General features: G+C 39.1%; 1 protein-coding gene across 1 annotated transcript in view; it reads left to right on the top strand.

The window, feature by feature from the left end:
• The window catches only part of ptpa (protein phosphatase 2 phosphatase activator), a 30176-nt gene extending 16568 nt beyond the window's left edge, over positions 1 to 13608 (top strand). Inside the window, exons 9-10 of the mRNA XM_004561905.5 lie at positions 6522 to 6629; positions 12797 to 13608. Of these exons, the coding sequence (XP_004561962.1) occupies positions 6522 to 6629; positions 12797 to 12871 (183 nt within the window). The 3' untranslated portion in view covers positions 12872 to 13608. The remainder of the gene's footprint in view (positions 1 to 6521; positions 6630 to 12796) is intronic.

Raw genomic sequence — 13608 nt, 5'->3', positions numbered from 1 at the left:
TTGGAAAGTAATTTGGGGGTTTTAAGAGTAAGAAATTGAACCACACTTGGTGGTGTTTGTAGTTCAACTTGACCCGGTTTAAATTTCTTTTTTACTATGGATTTAATTTGTTGATATTCTAAAAATCTTTTCTTGTTGATCCCATATTGTGTAACTAGTCCGTCAAATTAAATAAATTCTGTTCCTTCTAGTATATGTTCTAAATATTTGATTCCTTTACCACTCCAATCTGAAAAGTTTATCATATTATTGTTTTGTAATATGTCAGGGTTGTTCCAGATAGGTGTACGTTTGCATGGGATTAATGAAGACGCCGTCAATTTTAGAAACTCCCACCATGCTGTCAGAGAAGAGCTGATGTTGATGCTTTTAAAGCATCATGGATGTTTGAGCTGATAAATGGTAGATCTGAAAATCTCTAGATTATTGCAAAGTGCTTGTTCTACATCTAGCCAAGGTTCATCTAAGAGGGTATGTTTTAGCCATCCTGAGATAAACTGAAGCCTGTTGGCTAAGAAGTAGTGCTGAAAGTTAGGCAGTTCTAGTCCTCCTTTATCCTTGGTCTTTTGTAGTGTTTTTAAGCTTATACGTGGGGGTTTATTTTTCCAAAGGAATTTGGACATACATGAATCTAGAGATCTGAACCAATCTTGTGGCGGTTTAGTTGGGATCATTGAGAATAAATAATTTATTTTTGGTAAGACCATCATTTTTATAGCGGCAACCCTTCCCATGAGTGATATGGGTAGACATTTCCATCTAGCCAGATCATCTTCTACCTTCTTTAAAAGTGGGATATGGTTTAATTTAGTTAGATCTGCAAGCTTGGGAGAAACATTAATACCTAAATATTTTATATTTCCCGATTGCAGTGGTGTAGAAGAGGAATTATGGAGGGAGCAATTAATCGGTAGAACTGTAGATTTTGACCAGTTAATTGAGTAATCTGATATTCTTGCAAAAGAGTTTATCAATTCAATCACCCCAGAGATATTGGTTTGTGAATTTTGGAGAAAGAGTAACACATCATCCGCATAAAGGCTGATTTTATGTTCCACGTTCTTGCATTTTATGCCCTTAATTACTGAATTCTGTCTAATTGCTGCTGCTAGTGGTTCAATAAAAATTGCAAACAGTGAAGGGGAGAGTGGGCATCCCTGCCTGGTGCCCCTCAAGAGACAGAAGCTGGAGGATGTCTGGTCATTTGTTCTAACACAAGCTGTTGGGGAATTATATAATATTTTTAACCAGTTTATGAAAGAGGATCCAAAACCAAATTTGTGTAAAGTTGCAAATAGAAATTTCCAGTTAACTCTGTCAAATGCTTTTTCTGCGTCTAAAGAGAATATTGTATTTTCGATGTTTTTACTGTATGAGCAGTCTATCAAATTAAGTAATCTACGTGTATTTGTTGATGAGTGCCTACCTTTTATGAAACCAGTTTGGTCAGGATGAATTAAGAGGGGGGTTATTTTCTCCAGTCTCTTTGAGAGAGCTTTGCAGATTATTTTAAGGTCTACATTTATAAGGGATATTGGACGATAGCTTGAGGGATATACAGGGTCTTTGCCTGGTTTTAGCAGGAGATTAATGTTTGCAGAATTCATATTTGATGGAAGTCTGCCCTTTTCTTTAATTTCCAACAACGTTCTGTAGAAAACTGGTGCTAGAATCGACCAGAATTCTTTGTAGAATTCTGCAGCGAAGCCATCTGGACCTGGAGCCTTATTATTGGGCATACTTATCAGGGCTTCCTGGAGTTCACCTGGTGTCAGTGGTGAATCCAGTGCCATTGCTTGAGTGTCTAATAATTTTGGAAGAGTTATGTTGTCCAAAAACTGATCAATTTCTTTTTTAGATGGGTTTATTTGTGGTGAATACAACGTTTTATAGAAATCCCTGAAAATGTTGTTTATTTGTATTGGATCATATATTGTGTTCCCAGATGAATCTTGAACAGCACATATAGTTGTTTTTATTTATTTATTTATTTTTAGCTGGTTTGCTAGAAATTGACCGGATTTATTACCTTGTTCATAATTTTGTAGGCGTAGTCTTTGTACTAAGAATTTTGTTTTTTTATCAATTATCTCATTTAATTCTAGTTTTGTTTTGCGTATTTTGTTCAATGTTTCCTGATCTTGGTGGGACGCGTAGGCTTCTTCTAGTGATTTGATGTTTTTTTTCTAATTCCTGAATATTTTTGTTTTCTTTTTTCTTTTTATGTGATGAGAAAGAACTTATTTTACCTCTCATCACAGCTTTCCCTGCTTCCCATAGAACAGAAGCTGATGTTTCGGGAGTGTCATTATAGTCCAAATATGAAGTCCACTCTTTTTTAAAATATTTAATAAAGTCTTCATCTTTAAGTAGTGATATATTAAATCTCCAGTTTTTTCTTGGCATAGTATTATTCTTGTGCATTAGTGTTAAAGATACAGGACCATGATCGCTGACAGCTATAGGGTGAATCTCAGTGTCTGAAATGTGGTTCAGCAGTGAGCTGCTGACCAAAAAATAATCCAGACGAGAGTAGGAGTGATGGACATGTGAGAAAAAAGTATATTCCTTACTGGTGGGGTGAAGGGAGCGCCATGCATCGCAAAGACCAAAGTCGCTCATATACAGTTTGATTATATTTATGGATTGCCAATTACGCTGAGTTCCCGCTGTATTGAGCCTATTCATGTCTTCATTTAGTCCAAGTCACAAGATGATTTAAAGCTGATGATCACAGAATCGTTTTCATTGTTAGTAAAAACAACTTCACAGCATCTACCAACTCAAGATTGGTATCGAAGAGGTCGGCGTCTACACTCGAGAGACACCCTAATAAGGAGTGTAAACCCAAGGTTTACAACAAAGAGCAAACCACCGGTTATACTCAAGAACAGGAAGTTAATGTTGAACCTTCAAAATATGCCCAAAAACCAATGAGAGAAGTCACAGTGTCTTTATCCACCTTTGTTTTGAAGTTGCACCATTATGCGGGTCAAAAACTTTTATTTTGAAAGGAAATATTCAGTAAAACCCTTCAAAGTAAACACTTTCCATTAGATTTAAGACAGGATTAGCTTGGGATTGCCTGTGTGTCCATAAAATAATGCAAGGTTTCTTTCCAGCTTACTCTTTGTGTCTATAAATACACTTTAAACACACTTTGTTTTTCTTTGTAAACAGTCTGAGATACACACGATAACACACATCTTCAGCGCCCTTTCCTTTCTTGGATGTGTTACTGGCCTAATTCAGTCTCGACTGCCGGCGTGTTTGTCCTCATTTGTTTACTGTTGCCTGTAAGCATACACTCCACTCCATACCCGAGGATTTTCCTCCCATTCACACACATGTGGATACTTCAGACTCTTTTTTTTTTTTTTTTTTTTTTTTTTTTTTTCATTTAAACACAAGGCTCTCGTGTGTGTGAGAGTGTGTGTGTGTGTGCGTCCTAAACATGAGTCACTTCCTTCCCCACATGCTCTTGTGAATCACTCCTTCCTCCAGGGAATACGGGCTGTCTCCACCCCCTCCTCCATGCCCTTCCCCCCCCATGTGTTCTCATGCGAGGCCCTGGAAAGTGTCTGGAGCTGTGTGAGGAGCCGGGGGTTGGATGAGGGGGATGGAAAGAAGGAAAAAAAGAAAAAAAGGAGGGGGTTGTTAGATTGATTCCCCTCAGGGTCTGGGTTTGGGTTCCTCGGCCCTCCTGGGAGAAAATGGTGGGAAAGCCGTTGATGCGCCTCACTTTTTAATTTATGCATTTAGAAATTCATACATTTGTTTTTGTTTGTGTGTTTCTGAGCTTATGCAGAATGTATTAATTTTGAGGTGATTGCTGGATGAACAATCAGCCTTTTGTTCTTTTTAACATTCATCAAATCACTAAAAGCCCCATAATCAATGTAGCAATAATTATTATTATTATTAAAAAAAAAGCTTGTAATCAGAAGCTTTCTGCATGTCTTTATTGTTAAAAGTGTGACTGAAAGCTCATTATTCATTCGTGTAACAGAGAGACATAAAAGTTAACTGTGAAATGAAAACTAATTATATTATGATTTATATCTCATGTAATGTTTGGTATCATAGCTGAAAAGGAACAATCCACCTGTTAAGTGATGACATATCAGCTCTGTTTCCGGCTCATTCCCAGTCTCTGGCTTCTTTTTAGCACCATTCATGTGCAGCACATCTTTTAAGCTCAGTTTTTAATAATTCACAGTGTAGCTACAAATCATGGGTTTGCAGTGTTTTGGTCAACAAAATGTTGGAAATCAGGAAATCATGGCAAATAGAAACTGTGGGCTCTCAGCCTGCCAGCCGTTGGTCAGTTTCTTGTAGTAGCCCTCTCTCGTTTGGAGTTTTTTGGGAGTCTTTTTTCACAGGCCTCAAATCTTAGACTTGGTTCTAGATTAGGCTTTGGCACAGACTTGAAAATGAGGATTAAACGAATTGTGTAAATTGGATCTGGCAGAAAACCTACCAAATGGTATCACTCCATTCCTTAGGTGCCTGCTCTGGTTTGCATCTCTGTGTAGAACGATTCAACATGCAGCAAGATAACGTGCTCAACCACACCTCCCAACTTGACTCAAAAATGACTCAAAGACTAAAGAAGACCGAGAGGTTGTCACACTTCCTCTCAAGTCCCATGACCTTGACCCTACTGGACCCTAATCGAGACTGATATCACAGGAGCTTTAGGATCTTCCGTGGAGTCCAAACAACTCGAGTGGTGCTGCCATTGAAGCTAAAGCGAGAGAAACAAAAACTCACAGATTCAGCCTTTGACTGCTGATATTTGTTAAGATGATACCATTTATAATGAAACAGTTTGTTGTCATGTTTTGGACTCCACAGTTTCTATCTTAAATCAGCATTTTATGAATTCAAACATTATCTTCATGTTTCTCTGCATGGAATTAAGAAAGGAGGGTGACAGCTTAAAAAAAGTCTCATGAAACCCTGATTAGAGGTTAATCAGTTATTTATAATTGCAAAACAGTTTCTCTTCAAACTCTGAAATGTCACATTTGAAACTCTAATTACTAACCTTTTGGTGTTAGCAGTGGATCACATGACTGTGTGTCATGGAAGAAGACCCTGCAGTTGTTTGTGTCTTTCAGCTCATTGTTTTGGTTGTAAGGTTTGCAGCGTAGTCTTTACAGCTTTATCAGCTGCTGATTTTCAGCCAATAAACATTTAACTGATGTCTTATCACCTGTTGAAGTTGTGTGCGCTTTTACTCATCTGATCGGAGTCTTTCGTACCTTAAACAGTTAATCACATGTCGTTGGTTCTATACATCCAATCAGAACAGTTCTTCATTAGAAATGGAAAGTAGAATTTTCTTTTTGGCATCAAGAGATTGCATCAGTTTCTTTAAGGCGGATGTTCAGCTAATTTGAGCTTTTTCTTTTTCTCCCTAACTCGATCCTTTGTTCATAGCTTGTCACTCTTTGGAATGCTGTCAGTAGCTTCACGTGACTGCCAACCATAGACTGTCTGCAAAAGGTGGACATGACCCTTTGGTTTCTGGAATCCATGTTTTGGAGCCTTGGTGTTAGCATTTTGGCAACCTTGTTGTTTGCGTCTTTGTGTTTAGAGCCAGAACTGATTGTAGTTAGATGAGATGGTGACATGCTAAGATATTAGCTAACTTAAGACTTTTAAACTTTAATTATTTGATCTTTTTCACATTGTTTACATATTTATTGTCAGTAAAGGACTGTATGTCCAGTTTAGTGACTCCCAGCACATGATATGATATCATCATCAAGCACTTTTCTACACCTTAATACTTTCTGTCAAACATTCACACTCTGGAAAACTTCAGTATTTTGCTCAAGGATACTTTGGTACGCAAGGGATCGAACCACAAACCTTCTGATTAATAGATGACCTGCTCTACCTCCTTAGCTATATGCAAAGTGTTCCTCCAACTTCATAATGAGTGTTGTTCCTAGATCGTTAATGGAACTGACCAATCACCTTTCTTTTGACATTGCTTCAAAATGGCCACGCCCCCAACAACCCCTGTGGTTTTAAAGATGTGCCATCATCTGGTCAAAGTGATTGAACACTCACCAAAGCCTCTTACGCCAGTCTGTTTGTACCATACACATCATGTGTTGTCCCTATCTCGCCTTTACAGGTCTATAAATAATTTTGGGCAAATGTTGACTTTTTAGTCTTTTAAGGTCTGCAGGAGTTTACACATTTAGAGTTTTCACTGTGTAAAAGAAAAGAAGTAATGGCCGTGGAAACCTTTCCTACCAAGTAAATGGGTTATATTTGGAATCCTCTGCATCTGATTCAGTTTAAAATGGCCAAAGCTCCATCAGTGGAGAAACTCTAGCCTTATAAAAGCTACCTTTACCACCCACAGGGGGGCTGTTTGAAGCTCTAAGACAGATTTTGGAGTAAAAAGGTTGAAATACTATCTTTTAAAAAAGTATTTAGGCATTGCGATGAAGTGGATTAAGGAGATATAGAATTTAAACTGTCTCTCTCTTTGTGTGCAGATGAAGACGGGTCCGTTTGCTGAACACTCCAACCAGCTGTGGAACATCAGTGCCGTTCCCTCCTGGTCCAAAGTCAACCAGGGCCTGATCAGAATGTACAAAGCTGAGGTACGCCTGCTCTCCCCCCCATCCCCCACCCCCCAGTCTCACTGACCATTCATCAGTCTGACAAACAGCTTGCTGTAGAATCCAAATCCAAAACACAGAGAGAACAATTCAAATCAGAAGTTTACAGATCAGATAAACAGGGGCAATTCTAGGATCAAACCTCATATTTTCATGCACGTGGTGCCTTGCAATTAATATTAATGTAATATGCTTCTTGCAAACACATTCAGTCCTTTTCACCTTTGCAAACCTAAATTGAACTAGATAAACATTTAAATGTTTGTCTTAAAATGTAGTGTCTAAGAATGACTGGGAATAAATAATCACAGTTCTTAATATAATTTACTGGTTTTAACGTGAGAATTTTAGTTGTGAACCTGAAGCAAAAGCTCAATAACTTTGACCATAATTTTCCAAACTAAGTAAAAGAACAATTTGTAGGAAAGCGAATAATAGCTTTTTTTCAGTCCCTTGTACTCCAAGCAATTAAAAAAGCTCATAATGCCACATTAAACATCTGGACAAAATACAAACGAATACTAGAGTTGCTATAACCTGTAACCTGTCTCCAGTAGAGAAGTTGGGCAATGCTTTGTTTTGTTTTTTCAGGGGTGATGTTATCAAAGTTAGGGTTGCTCGAGCCCTGCCAAAAGGGTCTAAACTCGTCAATCCATGTAAAGCACTTTACTTCATTTATTCTAGTGTGTTTGTACCACTCATACCTGTCTTTTTTTATACTGCAAAGGGAGCTGTATCTCTCAGGTGGACCAGTTTATGTGAAATGGATGGTGTGACAGGTATACTGCAGGGTATATTCCTCCAGTTTAAAGTCTTCACTGTGGAAGCAGAATTAACTGCTGTGTGGTGTTGAACTGAAAATCTGCAGCCATGCTAACAGATCACATCTACTGTTTCAATTTTTTCCACATTTTGAATCCTAATTGTAACACATTCATACACGCAGTTGCAGTAATTTTGGTTGTAATAAAGCAATAATACACAAATACTAGCTCTCAAACATCTTAGGTTGCCTGTCAATACATTTAACCCCACAGCAGCCATATTATTGGTGAAAATAGTGGGCATAGACCTTATAATGCTTTTTAAATAAGTGAACTATAAAAAAAATATATAACTGTATAGTTATTAGGAAAGATGGAAATAAGTTATAAAGATCTAAAGTGTTTTTTGCAGCAGACTGTAAAAATGTTTATTTCTGGTGTGCAGTTGGACATTTTAAATTGGGAGTCTATGGGTATGGACTCGCTGTGGGAGCCTCAAGTGGATTTTAGAGGAACTGCAGCCGCCATGTTTGTTTCTTCCCAAGTGGGATCTTTTTGAATGTGTGGTCTTCCAAACTGAAAGTCACGGCTGATTTCTTGAAAGATTTAAGTGACGTCTGAAGCTCTTTTCTTTTCTCCTGCTGCACTGCTGTAGCTTTTGTGGTTTCGTGAACCCAGTTAGGCAACATGCAGTCAAAAAACTGAAATGCACACAAAAAAAACATTCTTCTGTAAACTGGATTTCTTGTAATTCTTCACCCGGACTCAGGAAACTGCGTTTTCTTGTTTATGTGACATTTAAAAAGTCAAGTTAACGCCGACTGAGACCAGAAAATGCCCAGACTGGCTGTGCTTTTAGGGAGCGGAGGAGCGAGGCAGGAAAGGGTTAAGAGAGAATGGAATTACGTGTGTGTGTGTGTGTGTGTGTGTGTGTGTGTGTGTGTGTGTGTGTGTGTGTGTGTGGGCGGTTGGGGGGGTTGTCTAAGCCCGTTCTCCCCGCCTGCATGCCCACATCCTGTGTTTTCCAGAGCAGCCTGTGAGTCTTCCCAAAGAGCTGAGGGGCCAAGCTGTCTGCCTTCCCCTCCTCCTCCTCCTCCTCTGCCGTTCCCTTCATTAAATCCTCCCCTCCCTCTGTCCCGACCTTCCTCCGAGCCTGGAGCAACCATCAGCAGACTTGCATTCCTCTCTCCCTTTTCCTGGCCCCACACAGGGTTTCGAGCAGAGAGCCGGAGTAGACCTAGAAAGAGCCGAATTCACCATTTTTAGTCTGAGAGGAGTTCATTCTGGGGCCTCGCTGGCTGTTTTGAAGCATCTGAATTTGTGAAATAAAACACAAACACAGGAAAAACAATGCTAGAGGGACTAGAGGAGTGTGTATTGTAATAGTTTAAATAAAGAAACTGCCAGGATCCTAGTTGCCAGTGATTTTTAGCCCTTTTACAAGTGACATATTTATTTTTCCCCATAATCTTCTGAAATCAGGCAAAAAATTAAGTCTGGAAGGTAGAAAACGCTTTAAAAAACACAGGCCATACTTTTTGTTAGATCACAGTGAGTGTGTAATTTGCTAAAAGAGGTACTTTCAAGTCAAACTGAAGGAAGGTCATGCATTTGCTGAGGAGTGTTTCCTGAAGGTGATTAATAAACATGTTAAAGAGCAACTATTCTACCTTTGCTGTCACATTGATATTAAAATAGGCTACTCAGACACTCGTTTTCACCCAGTGGACCTCTATGCTGTCACAGAGAGAGGAGGTTGCCCATATACCCTTATATGGGCAACTTGAGCACAAAAGACCCAGGCCCTTCTGATTACTAGGACCAGCCAATAAAAAGCTAAAATGGCTAAATGCTACCACTCACTGTTCAAAAATGAGTCCACAATAAAAAAAATAGCTGTATTGGTGTATGTGATGCTAACAATGGAAATTCCAGCAATGCTCACACAGCACCCACGTGCTAGTCAAAGCCGCTGTGACCTGAAACATACGTAACTTTAAGCCTTAATGAAATGTAAACAGGTAAGTTATTTTAAAAAATCCACCCCCTGTACATTTATGACAGGTTAAACTATCCATAGAGGCCAAAACTCTTTTATTTCTGCTGTAAAGTTGTCCCTTTTAACATGGGAGTCTATGAGGACTGAGTGACCAGTAAAGCCAGCCTCTGGTGGATGTTAGAGGAACTGCAGCCTTTGGCACTTGATGTTTCAGGTCTGGAGTTTACTGCCTGGGTTATTATAAAGCGATCAGGGTGCTGTTAAATTGCTCTCTGATTAAATTAGACGGTGGGTGGGTGAGTAAGCGACTCTGGCGAGTGTTCTTGAGCAGCGGTGCGGCTCGCTGATGTGTTTTTAATCGTTCCTGGAGGACAGCGGAGCTCTGTGAAGATTGGGAAAAGAAACGTAAACAGCCCTTGATAGCAGGAAAAATAGAAGTTATCACCACATAAAATGGTCAGCAGTTAATTAGAGAACAAAATGAACCACTGTAGGTTAACTGCTGTGATGGTTTATCAAAGTAACTTCTCAGTAGCGTTAATTGCATGTGTGTTATTGTCCTGCTAACGGTCTGTGACAGATAACCTACACAGGCTTTTAATGCTGTGTGTGAAGAGTTGGGCTGTGATCAATGACCGTTTGATGCTTTTACAAGTTGAACATTGATTGAATATCTGTTTAGACAAAAGGTCTGTGAGGCGTGTTTTTCCACCCCAGTTCTGCCCACATGATCGTGACCGATAGTGTCACGGCACAGACAGCCCGAACGCTCCTCCCATCCCCCCACCGCCGCTCCCCCCCCAAAAAACAGGTCCGTGTGTGCACACAAAGAGCCTCCTCTGGGCTCCTCCACAACTGTTCTGAACAGAGTCGGCATGAAAGACCGGTGGAAAGAGTTCAGGTCGGGGCGAGCCATTTGCTGTGTGTGTGTGTGTGTGTGTGTGTGTGTGTGTGTGTGTGTGTGTGTGTGTGTGTGTGTGTGTGTGTGTGTGTGTGTGTGTGTGTGTGTGTATATATGTATATATGTATATATGTATAAATAAAAATTTTAGGGGTGCAACGATACACAAAATTCACGGTTCGGTTCAGTTCAATACTTTGGTGTCACGGTTCGATATTCTTTCAATACAAAAAAAATGTTCATGCCTTTTTAATTTGTCATTTATTAAAATTATAAATATATATTTTAACTCAAAAGCACAGTTTTTAAATTTACTGTTGCTGAAACAACAAAGGGATAAAATAATAAATCTGTCTGATCGAGAAATCACTCATCTTTGGAAAAGAGAGTTTATTACAGAGAAATGTCTCTTTCCAAAATAAAAGCTATACTATACGCTTCTTCTGGGCTATATTCTCAGCAGCATATTAAACATATCAGGTCCCCATAAGGAGAATCCTGTGCTAACAGCTGTCTAAATGACTTGGGTAGTTTGTAGCATGCGTGCTTGTTGTTTTTGTCTGCTTTCACTTGTCTTTGCACTAGGATGATGTCGGCGTAAAGGTACAATCTGAAACGACGTTAATGCCACAACACGGCAAATCATCGATTAAAATCGATTCTGGCTTGGATAACGTGATATCGATTCATTAAAATCCTGAATCGATTTTTTTATATAAATGTATTTTGCCCAAAATTCCAGAATCTCAGGTGAAACGTCTCAAAATTTTGAGAACCACCAAACATTTTAAACAGTAAATGAGAGCAGGTACACGGCTTCTGCACAAAGACATAAACACAAAGCACGGACCGCGGATCAGAATCGGTGAGATGTGGCTTTCTCACCCGACAGCACGGACACGGTCGGGGCTGAAAGCCGACAGCTTGCTGATTCTGATGTTTCGGCGGGTCCACGCTTTGTGTTTACGCCCTTTTTGCGCTGATTCTAAAGCTGTTAGTTTTATCTCTCTCCAAACAATATTGACCGAACCAGCAGCAAAAGAAGATCCAAACTAAGCTTCACATAAACATCGTCATGGACTCCCTCTGACTTTTGCTGTTTTGCTTCCACCACAATAAAATCACACTTCATGCACAGCTCTCTCTCTCTCTCTCTCTCTTTCTCAGTGTACTTCAAGAACAGTTTCCTGTCTATCCCCGAAATCTGTTTTCTGCATTATTCGCTTGCTTGTTACGCACAAGCCTATGGTGTTTACAGCGCTGTTGGCCAATGTTTTTTTTCCTTTTACTCACTTCCAAAAAGAAAACCTAATTTCTGCCATTCAATAGGCTTCTGAACAAATTTAAACTTTTTAAAATTATACAAAATGCAAAACGCTCAGCTGTGTCTCTAATAAAACCTCTGTAACTTCAGAGTTAACGTTCATATGTTGATTAATGGTTTTCTTTCGTTTTTGATGTACTGCAGATTATTTTTATAAAATCCCAGGCCAGGAAAACCACCTTCATGCTTTTCTGTGTTTTATCTTCAGCTACTTTGACACAAAGGCATCTGCTGTGATGCTCACACCTTTGATAAAGTCTTGCGTGTGTCAGCTTCCTTTTTATAGATACAAAAATATGTAATTGTACTGATCTGAATTATAATATTTCTGACTGTCTGAGGCAAAATTTCCCAGATTCAAATCGAATTGAATCGAATCGTGGATCGAATCGATTCAGGACCTTGTGAATCGGAATCAAATTGATTCTAGAAATCAGTGACGATACCCAGCCCTACTAAACACTGTTTCAAATTAGCTAAAAAATGGCAGTCAGCCACTTAATTACGTAGTTCTCTATTTCTGATATCTGCTGACATTAATTTTACAAGTTTTTGGTCCTCGCGTGGTTCATATTTCCTTTACATTTCCTTTACATGCGTACTCTTTCCTCACTTTCTCATCGTCTTGAGTTCGCCTGTACTTTATTGTCCCCTTTAAATCATGTTTTTCATTCACACTTGTTCTCCAGTTTCTCTGCACTTGTGTATTAGTTTCAAATGTGTGTTCGCTGTCACACAGAAAGTACACATTCTGACAGTATTTCAGAGTAACCCTGAGATCACAGTTAGCCATTTTACTTTTTTTACATCTGTTTGCTGACTCGTGTTTCTCTTCCCCTTAACCTGTCATATACATCTTTGTCTTAGTTTCTCAAATATATTTTGTATATTTTCTTCCCACAGTAGTTCCACTTGTGATATTATCTTGAGTTCACCTGGACCTTATTATCCCCTTTTAGATTATTTGTTTTCATTTACGTCTGCCATACGATTCATCTACACTTTTGTTCTTTTGTTGTTTCAGCTGTCACAAAAAATGTTCAAATGGACAAATTTAGATACTTTTGATATTATATTTCAGATCACAGTTAGCTTGCTACTTCTCTGAAGCAAACTGAGATATTAAGTCTTTTTTCCTGCCTGTTTCCCCTTTGTTTTCAGTGTTTGGAAAAGTTCCCCGTGATCCAGCACTTCAAGTTCGGTAGCTTGCTGTCCATCCAGCCGGCAAAGCCTTGACTCTCATGCGAGGAAACACGATGGAAAAGACCAAAATCCCAACTCGTTGGAACCTGCAGTTTCCCTTCCTCTGGCGTCCTCACGTGCAAATCCGACAGTAGCAAAAGACAACCACATGTAGTGTGACACCTCATCCCCTCATGGGCACGCGTGTGGTCATGAAAGCTTGCAGATATCCATAACTTTAATGCAAAGGTGGAAGAAGAGCTTTGTGAATCTGGAGCATCACATTTTTGTCATGTTATTTAAGTGATGGATAGAGTTTGAGGGACTTTTGTTTTGTTATCAGGTTTGCTCATTGGTGCTTTATATTTAAATTTGACACTGGAGTGGATAAAAATATGACTTCTTCATAATCTTCTGCCATAGTTCCATCTTCGGTTTTACTGCTTTTTCAACCAAATGTTTGCATTTGTTTTCTTTTTTGCAGATGTACCAATAATTAAATTTCCCATTTTGCCCAAACTTCTCATTCATAATTTGACATGAAAAATGTACTCTATATTTTATACTTTAAGAAATGTATTGTGGGAAAAGTAACGGATTAGATTTGACTGTCTTTGCATGAAAGCTTTCTTTTTCATTAGTTTTCTGTCCCTCGCTGTCACCGTCAGTAGTGTAAACCGGTGTCTTCTTCCAATCCCGGCCCAGTCTGAATCCATTTATTTCATCTGACATCAGCTCCAATAGTAAATACTGTAAATTGACAAACCATGAATAAATTCCTGTGGTTGTTC

Source organism: Maylandia zebra, linkage group LG7 (genome assembly GCF_041146795.1).
Source record: "Maylandia zebra isolate NMK-2024a linkage group LG7, Mzebra_GT3a, whole genome shotgun sequence".
NCBI lineage: Eukaryota > Metazoa > Chordata > Actinopteri > Cichliformes > Cichlidae > Maylandia > Maylandia zebra.
The sequence above is the reverse complement of the archived record's forward strand: the minus strand, read 5'-3'. Positions and strand labels throughout refer to the sequence as shown.